Raw genomic sequence first — 9,966 nt, 5'->3', positions numbered from 1 at the left:
TTTGACAACTGCGAACTGGGCACAACTTTAGGGGTAAAACGTGGGGGAGCCTATATAGCGACACCTGCTGACCATTAGCCGAAGCATTCATATTTTTGTAAGACTAGGTTGGTTCATTCTCACCAAAATTCCTCAATTGCTGCTTAAAATTTCAAAAACTGGCGATAGGTTTTTGAAATTTTGAGCGTAGTGTCCTTTAATATTTTAAATTTGAATTCCAAATTTCTGATTTCTGGGATAATCAAAACAAGTTTGCCATTCTCACCTATACATCTCTTCAATGTTCGAATAATATTCAGCACTCTAGTTTTGTTACAATTTGATTTTTGGTTTTTTCTTCCCTTTTCAAGTCGTAACGGATGAACTTCATTTCTGTAAAAACTTTTTGAATAAAACTTCGAACTCATTTTTAAATTTTAATTTTGAACGATAATGTTTACTTTTGTTTTTCAATCTGCTAGTCCTTTCAAGCTAGCCGAATACTTTCTTTATATCCTCCTTTGAGCACCCGCCACTGCCGGAAGATGATTTCAAAAGAGAACGAAAAATGCGCGCGGCTGACATCAGAAAATCCAAAAGTTTGACAGAAACGCTGCGACGACATCAAAAAATTGAAAAGCCAAACAACAGCAGCAAGAAATAGTAAAAAACAATAGGAAAACACGGAAAAACGCCCATTATTCAAGGTAAAACTGGAAAAACAACGTGCCTAATTCCCTGGATAAACGGAGCTACAGTGACATCCATCGGGGTAACTCGATTGCCGAAATCTAAAGGGAATAAAAGTCGCAAACAAGGGTGTTGAAAGTTTCATCCGATCACATTAATTGCAAATCGAGTAAAAAAATATCTCAAGGCGAATATAAAACATTCGCCAAGTCTTCCTGATCCCGTTCACTCGCAAAGCGCTTGGTGCTACCGGAAAAATGGCCAGCTCTTCTAGGTAAGTTTCTAAATCCCGTTGATTTCGCATAATAAGCATAGATTCCGTTCCTACGCAATGATGTCATAACACTAATGACGACAATTTGCTACATCCGGGAGTGCTTGATTGAATTGTGATTTATATGTTTCAGGGACCATCACTTGAACAAAGTTTGCTGCTATGCACATCCGGACTCGCCACTGATAGAGGATTACAGGGCCGGGGACATGATATGTTCCGAATGCGGCCTAGTCGTCGGAGATAGGTTGGTATCGGTGGAAGAAAACGAAAATTAAAGCTCTAAACGATTGTGCAAATAGACACGGTCTCGCGGTCACGGCGAGTTTGCTTAACATAATTTTGAAAAAAAAAATTTTTTTTAAATTACCCAGGGTGATCGATGTGGGATCTGAGTGGAGAACTTTCAGCAACGAGAAAGCCGGCGTCGATCCGTCTCGTGTCGGTGGTCCAGAAAATCCACTGCTCAGTGGTGGCGATCTGTCGACGATGATTGGCCCCGGAACTGGACCGGCCTCGTTCGATGCATTTGGGAGTGAGTATTTGGGCATGGATTTCCAACTTAAGTCAATTTTTAGTTTCTTTTCTTATCTACTTTAATCTATAATTTCAATTTAATTTTAGAAACTACATTCTTGTTAAAAACAATTATATAAATTGAGTTTATGTTGAACAAGATGAAGTAACCAAAAATTCGAGACCGTTACTGTAAACATCAATCGAACATGAGACTCAGAACTGTTTTTTTATCTTTTGAGTTTTTAACACTAAACATACCGACACTTTGTATATACCTATTCATACCGCGAGCGGTCAAATGACGGCAAACACCGTTTTCGTTAAAACTCCCTTGTTTATCAACCGATTACTACCAAATTTATAGTTTTGAAAAGCTTATAACTCGACTCAAATATGTTTCTCAGACAATTTTCAGCTACAATCAATAACTTTAAAGTTATTTACAGTACAAGAAAAAAAATATGAAAAAACATGCTTCAGGAAAAAGGTTGTAAATCAGTTATTAAGTGCTCGAAAAAAATTTCACTTAGTGCCTGAGAAAGCTGAAGTTAGAAGCTATATGTTGCACACATGGAACATTTTTTTAAAAAAAATTTAAGATCATGGCCACAAAAAATGTAAAAAAGTTGTGTAGAACCCGTACTTTTCAATCAATCAACCGCCAAAGCTGTTCCTGTTACAGTAGAAAATTTTGAAAAAGTGAATTGAAAAGAAGACGTAATTTGTCACATTTTGGCATCTTTAGATTTTTAAAATACTAAATACATAATTTTTGACGGCTTTTCAAAGGTAGTTGTTTTGCGAACTTTTTATGAATCTGGATTTTCTGAGACAATCCCTACACCCAAATTTAGCTTTGCACTGGATTTTGAGTACGTTAACGTATAGTTTAGGCAATAAAACTATATGCAAAAGAAAGCAAATTTCATGCCGGTTCTAGTGGTGTAACTGCATTGGCGGTGCAATGCTTTACAAAAATATAATAAATATATTTCTGAAAGTAAAACTAGAAAATTTGAGCTAATGCTTGTTTGTTTTTTCGTTTCTTTTCATCCGTCTTCGTGTGCAAAATAGCTTTGAGATATTACCACCCACTTCGCCCGTCTGCCAAGCAAGAATTTGTGTTGACTTCTCAAAATTCAGAAACTAGTTCACTGTTTTATTTATCATATTTTTGCCAAGCATTGCACCGCCAATGCAGTTACACCACTAGAACCAGCATGAAATAAGCTTTCTTTTGAATATAGTTTTATTGCCTAAACATAACGTTAACGTACTCAAAATCCAGTGCAAAGCTGAGCTTAGGTGTAGGAATTGTCTTAGAAAATCCAAATTGATAAAAAAATCGAAAAACAGCTACCTTTGAAAAGTTGTCATAAATTATGTATTTCGTATTTCAAAAATCTAAAGATGCCAAAATGTGACAAATTACGTCTACTTTTCAATTCACTTTTTCAAAATTTTCTACTGTAACAGGAACAGCTTTGGCGGTTGATTGATTGAAAAGTACGGGTTTTACACAACTTTTTTACATTTTTTGTGGCCATGACCTTAGAAAATTTTTAAAAAAATGTTCCATGTGTGCAACATATAGCTTCTAACTTCAGCTTTCTCAGGCACTAAGTGAAATTTTTTTCGAGCAATAAATTACTGATTTACAACCTTTTTCCTGAAGCATGTTTTTTCATAAAATTTTTCTTGTACTGTAAATAACTTTAAAGTTATTGATTGTAGCTGAAAATTGTCTGAGAAACATATTTGAGTCGAGTTATAAGCTTTTCAAAACTATAAATTTGGTAGAAATCGGTTGAGAAACAAGGGAGTTTTAGCGAAAACGGTGTTTGCCGTCATTTGACCGCTCGCGGTATGAATAGGTATACCACATACGTTATTCGAAAACCGTAACACTTAAAAAAAATTTAAAAACGCAAAAATACTTGCATTTCAAAAACAAAAATAGTCCTGTCGTTAAATTTGCGAAAAAACAATTATATAAGGCGTAATCATCGTTTAAAGTTCAAAAACCGTCATTTGACCGCCTCCGGTACGTTTAGTGTTAATTCAGGCTGGAAAACACAAGTTTCCATTTTTTTTTCTATAGAAATTTTTAAATATTACTTTTTTCGGGTTGAGTAGAAGTTCAATAGTCATTCCGATTTTTTTTAATTCGTAAAAATCAAATCTCAACAGTCAACATAAAGATTCAGCTTTTGAGAACGAAAATCCGAAGCTGAATCAGATTTTGGGTTGGAACACAATTTCAGTTTTTCCACTAAATTTTAAATTTATATCACGTTTGAAAGTTCCAATGTAGGAATAAAAAAACAGAAGCAATGCAAACAAGCAGGTGAAACGTGAGAAATGAGCTTTTAGAAGTGAGACCTGAGAAGTGGCAAAAAAAACGTGAGACGTGAAAAGTAAGGAAAGAGAAATTAGTTAAAAGAGGGATATGAGAAATGAGACTTGGGAAGTCAGAAGTGAGAGGTGAGAAGTGAGAAATATTTTGCATGCGTTATTCCTCACTTTCTCACCTCTCACTTCTCATGTCTCACATATCGGTCCTTAGATATCAAGGTCTCAAGTCTCTGGTCTCAATGCCACAAGTTTCAGGTCTGATCTCAAGTCTCATTTCCCCTGCCTCATGTTTCATTTTTAATGTATCATGTCTCTTGTCTCAAATCTCATGTCTCATGTGTAATGTCCCCTGTCTCATATCTTAGGTTAAACGTCTCAAGCTCAAGTTTTTGATGTCTCAGATCTAAAGTTCAATTTATCATGTCTCACGTCCCAGGTCTCATCCTCACTCAATACTCTTGGTTTTTTTTTGTATTTGGGATTTAAATTTTTACAGATTTTTTTTTAATCTGCATTTTGATTAAAATTGCGACGTTCCACTACCGAGTGAGGTCGCTATTTTATCTAAAAGAATCGTGAAGGTTATTCAGGCTCAATAAACCCAATTCTGTAAACCCTAAAACAAAAAAAGTAAGTAACTATCTGTTTCCCTTTAAGCCGCCAAATATCAGAACCGCCGCACCATGAGTAGTTCCGACAGGGCGCTCATAGCAGCCTTCAAAGAAATCAGCACCATGGCGGACCGGATCAATCTGCCGAAAACGATCGTCGACCGGGCCAACAACCTCTTCAAACAGGTTCACGATGGCAAAAATCTGAAGGGTCGATCCAATGATGCGAAGGCTTCTGCCTGTCTGTACATCGCCTGCCGCCAAGAGGGTGTCCCGCGAACGTTCAAAGAAATCTGTGCCGTCAGCAAAATCAGCAAGAAAGAAATCGGCCGATGTTTCAAGCTAACGCTGAAGGCATTGGCCACCTCGGTTGATCTCATCACAACGGCTGACTTCATGTCCCGGTTCTGTGCTAACTTGGGTAAGTTTGATTTTGCGTGTTTCTTATCGAGATATTTGCTGTAATGCGCATTAATCTCCACAGACCTGCCCAACTCGGTGCAACGAGCGGCCACCCACATTGCCCGCAAGGCTGTCGAAATGGATATCGTACCTGGTAGGTCACCGATTTCGGTGGCTGCAGCCGCCATCTACATGGCATCACAGGCTTCGGATCAGAAGAAGACACACAAGGAAATCGGAGACATAGCCGGTGTCGCCGATGTCACAATCCGACAGTCGTACCGGCTAATGTATCCACACGCGGCCGAGCTTTTTCCGGAGGACTTCAAGTTCACCACACCGATCGATCAACTACCGCAGATGTAGAAACTTGCAACAACCGGCGGTGGTCCCCCAGGTCCTTGAGCACAATCACGCACGGGAGAAGGGAAGAGCAAACACGAACGCTTTGTTAACCTTCAATTCAATCTACTACTTCAGTTAGCGGTTGTAATTTTATTGAAATATCATTCACAACTTTAAGTATCTTTTCAATTTTGTTTCGCGCTAAATAGACCTGAAGTTTTGACGCTTAGAAACAGACAGAACATTGTCGCTATTTTTCCAACTGATAATATAAGCTATTTATCGTTTTGTAAGACTAATTCTTTACCATGCGCTCTTAGTTGAATTATATACATACTTATATATATTTTCCCTAAAAAATGATCATATTCTACAGAAACTTAAACACGAACCGATTGATTCGACAAGTAAACCATGTAATGGAAACAGGTTCAATATGAAACTAAAACATTCTTTTTCTTTTTCGGAAGTTTTTAATGAAAAGTGCGCTAGAAAAAAAGTGATCATTCTGGAATAACTATAAAACGAACTGCACCCTGAAGGCAAGAGAACGACGAGCAAGCTATAACTTTTATTACTTTTCCCCCTAAAACAACCAACAAACCAACCATTAAAAATAAATTTATACACAGAGTAGAGTAGCGAGAGCAGCAGCAAAATGAAGTACATAATATGAGTAAACTATTTGATAGTTGTAGAGAATAAACATAATTTAATAAAAAGCGATTGGATAAGACGATGTTGGCTCGATCAATTGAGAAATCCTTTGTACATGGTTTAAGGTAAAGGAACGGAAACATTTATAGAAAATTGAAAAATGAAAAGTCAGCAGCGCTTGAATACAATTCGCAAAAGCAAGAAGGAGTCCAAAATTTGTCATCTCACCGGGAAAAAAACTCAAATTTTTCACTGAAATAATTTATTACTTTCATATTTTTACTGTTTAAATATCATACTTTTGCCAAATACAATGTTTCCACAAATGATTTTAGTTCTTCTGGCAAGTTTGCCCTCTGCTTTCAACATCCGTTTATTGTTTGATTTCGACTGCTTACTTTACTTATATCATTCATGTTCGATAGCTTCGATTTTTCTTTCACTTTATCGCTCGCAACGGAAGTCCGGGGAAAATAGTCTAACTAAACCAAAAGGATAATGCAAACATGGGAATATGTACAACATAACTGTACATACACATAAGTACATTCTTCTTACTCCATAGACCTAATCCTGCTCTGCGAATAAGCTCCACCTCCCCGTGGTGCAGAGTGGAAACGTGTCTGCTTTATGCAGATGTACGGCCGAGGGAACTGCACCACCCTCCTCCCTTATGAAGACCCTCGCTAACGAACACTGATAACGGCAATGGAAACACTTTGGAAACCGACTCCATTTGATGAAGGTGTGAAGCTTAACCGTGCCAATGTACCTGAAGGCTGGCGGGTCGTTAAGTCACGCCAGTCTCTAACGGTTGCCTGTGGGGGCACCGAGACACACCCCACAGTATCCCAGTCCTTGCTGCGCTAAGCAGATTACTGGCGCAGTGGACCGTCTGTTAAGGCAGAAACACAATACAGCGTCGGTCGTCGCGTCACGTCAGCGGTCAACGCTGTCGATAAGTAGCCGCCGCCCGTGGCGTAGAGGATAGCCTTCAAGTCTTCTAAGCCAGGGGGTATGAGATCGAATCCCGGTCACGGCATACATAGTACACTTTCGGTGGGTTGGTAGTTTTAGCATTTGTAAGATGCTAGCCATCATATCCTTGAAAGATGTACGCTTAGAATTAAGAAAAAGGAATCTCTTCGAGGAAACATCATGTTTCATTGAGATCCTGTATGTGTTTGTGTTCGTTTTCAAAATATATTAACATTTTTAATAATAAGTACTAAAACGCGGACGCGACGCACCCGACGATTTTTGCATCACAATTCAGCGTCAAGAGACATCTAAGATGTCTCTTGACGCTGAATTGTGATGCAAAAATCGTCGGGTGCGTCGCGTCCGCGTTTTAGTACTTATCGACAGCGTTGACCGCTGACGTGACGCGACGACCGACGCTGTATTGTGTTTCTGCCTTTACCTAGCTACTCGTGGGATTCAAGATGAGAAAAAATATCAACAAAGAAAAAAGGGACGGAACGGATAAAGGTGAGAGCCCGAATCCGTTCGGCGGGAGTTGCCTTAGGCGTTCGCCGGTTAGGCAATCTGCCAACCCGGTGGACCCGACGGCGACGTCTGTGGAAACACCGAGCGAGGTTCGAGCGGACCCGTACGATGAAGTACAGGAAGCGCTGGAGGACCTACTGAGCTCCCCGGAACTCCAAGATCCGGGAGCTCCAGTAGAGTTGGTCACGGCCATGGCTGGCATCGCTGACCTTGTGGAATGTGTGAAGGGGAAGTCCAACATCCACAAGGAAATACGCGAGAAGCTAGCCAGGGTGATGCAGCTTTTCATCGCAGCCAACAAAGCTGTGGTGGAACGTCTTGCGGAGCCCGAGGCCAGACCAAAGGAGCGAGGGCCGGCAGAGATCCCTCTGAGGGCGGACACCATCCGCCCGAAGAAGGTCAATGCCTTTGCCCAAACTGAGAGCAGTCTTGCGTTTGCTGGCAACAGCAAACGTAAGAGAGGGTCTCCCGGGGAACTCAGACCCGGTGACCCTAAAAAAAGAGCGAAGGATCCGTCTGTCCGGTAGGATCCTGCGGCCAGCGCTTCCAAGCGGGCGGAAGGTCCTGCAGAAAAGGCAGGTGAGCCGACGAGCGCAAATAGGGTAGAGGCGATTGTCGTAAAGCACCTGAGGGCACGTACGCAGATGTCTTGAGACAGATGCGTACTAACGAGGACCTCGCTGATCTCGGCGAAAACGTTCAGAGGATCCGTCGGACACGCACCGGCGAGAAGATCCTCGAACTAAAGTGTGGTGCGGGAAACTCCAGCGGGACCCTTACGGCTAGGGCATCCGAAGCCCTTGGCGACAAAGCTGAGGTGCGTGCCCTCTATAAGGAGGTGAACATCCGGATTAAAAACCTGGATGAAGTCACGACGCAAGACGAACTGCGGGTGGCACTGGTCGAGCAGTGCAAAATCCGCTCTGACCAGATGTTGGTTCGTTTGCGGAATGCCCCCCCCCCCCAGATCTGGCATGCAGATTGGGCTGGTCAAACTTCCGGTTGCAGCAGCAAACGCCGCACTTAGGTGTGGGTGGCTAAAGGTGGGATGGTCGATCTGTCAGATATCCATCTCCCAGCAACCGGACATGTCCTTCAAGTGCTTTTTGAACGGTCACAAGTCGTTCGACTGCACTGGGCCAGACAGAAGCGGAATATGCTGGAGCCACAAGTAGGCTAACTGCAAGAAGCCTGCTAAATTCGCTGTCTGCGCTTGGGAACACGCTGCTGGCAACCGTAGGTGCCCCGCCTACAAAAAGGCGCAGGCGTTACCACCCCGGGTGCCAAGAGCATAGAGGTCGTCCAACTTAACCTCAACCACTGCTACACAGCACACCAGCTGTTGCGGCAGATGACAGTTGAGGAAAAGTTGGACATCGCGCTAGTGGCGGACCCATAAATATCGCAGAGCTGCGAATGGCACTAATTGGGCGCGATATGGTTAACAGGTAGTTTCCCCGTACAAGAAGTAGTGGCGACGGAAAACGAAGGCATGGTGGTGGCCAAAGTTAACGGGATCTACTTCTGTAACTGCTATGCTGCCGTTGGAAGCATAATTGTCACATGTTACAAAAAGGCAAAGCGAGAAAAACGCAATCAAAGTTTCACAAAAGCACTTTGCTGTTATCGCACAGTTTCACAATTTTTGTTGACTTTAATGCCGTAGATCTCTTAAGTACACTCCTATCATATGAGCCTCGATCAAATTTTTCGAAAATGAAGTGTTTTTGCAATGAAAATCCTTGTGTGACATTTATGCCGCGAAATCTTATGAATAGTCGAAAAATGGACGCATATTTGTCACACCACGAACATTTTCTCAGTAGTTGTTTGGTTTGGAACTTCGTGTGTGGCTCTTGTGTTTTGTTCGTGAATGGAAGCTTAAATTAAAAAAAATCAGGTCTGAATCGGATTATTTGAAAGCGTACATATTTGGTGATACATATGTAGTGCTTAACGGGTTCGAACAATAAAACGGCACGGAGAGCAATTTGCGGCAGCTCACTCACTGTACAGGAAGCAACATTTCTTCAACTAACTGTCAGTTGCCGTGCTGAAAATGTCGCAACAGATGCGAGATGCGAGGACAGGTCCTGAGACAAGTTCCGGATGAAGTAACTCTGGCGGAATAGTTCGTAAACATTAAAAAAACAGACATCTCCGGTATTTTACGAGGTAGGTCAAAATAATAAACTCAAAGCAAAACCAAAGAAGAAATTGTCTACTAAAACCACCGACAATCACATACGGCCATCCTGGACAATTGTGGATTACAGTTCCACGGCGCCGGAAGAGTTAATATTTGACTAATGTTGTGAAGCGGGTTTGTTTGCATGCACTCTTCCAAGCGCCAGCAACGAACCCGAAGCAGTTTGCAGTGTTTTTCTTGCACATGCTGGGGCTGGGATGTCGCGAAAACAGTGACCCTTCCCCCTCTTTATATTTCTGCGATCCCCTCCCGACTATCAGGGACACGTATGCCAAGTTTGATGACAATCTTTTAAGACGTTCCAAATTTATAACACATTCATTTATTGAGTGTGACAAATACGCGTCCAATCGTCTCAGTGTGACAGTTATGCCTCCATTTGTCCCAGTGTGACAAATTGACTTTGAATTTTTCTC

At 41.5% G+C, this 9,966-nt stretch overlaps 1 protein-coding gene across 1 annotated transcript; it reads left to right on the top strand.

Moving 5' to 3' along the window:
- The first annotated feature begins 571 nt into the window (after window positions 1–571).
- Window positions 572–5,900, top strand: LOC129745430 (transcription initiation factor IIB). The gene is made up of 5 exons (XM_055738503.1): window positions 572–943; window positions 1,077–1,190; window positions 1,318–1,478; window positions 4,475–4,849; window positions 4,913–5,900. The coding sequence occupies exons 1-5, from the start codon at window positions 927–929 to the stop codon at window positions 5,194–5,196; spliced, it is 951 nt and encodes a 316-aa protein (XP_055594478.1). The 5' UTR covers window positions 572–926; the 3' UTR covers window positions 5,197–5,900.
- Window positions 5,901–9,966: the final 4,066 nt, after the last annotated feature.

Source organism: Uranotaenia lowii, chromosome 2 (genome assembly GCF_029784155.1).
Source record: "Uranotaenia lowii strain MFRU-FL chromosome 2, ASM2978415v1, whole genome shotgun sequence".
Lineage (NCBI taxonomy): Eukaryota > Metazoa > Arthropoda > Insecta > Diptera > Culicidae > Uranotaenia > Uranotaenia lowii.
This window is presented reverse-complemented; position numbering and strand designations above follow the sequence as displayed.

Excerpts from the sequence above, each read along its gene's own strand:
- LOC129745430 (XM_055738503.1), top strand. Across the intron at positions 1,479-4,474 it reads CTCGTTCGATGCATTTGGGA|CCGCCAAATATCAGAACCGC; the intron begins GTGAGTATTTGG and ends TTTCCCTTTAAG. Across the intron at positions 4,850-4,912 it reads CCGGTTCTGTGCTAACTTGG|ACCTGCCCAACTCGGTGCAA; the intron begins GTAAGTTTGATT and ends TAATCTCCACAG.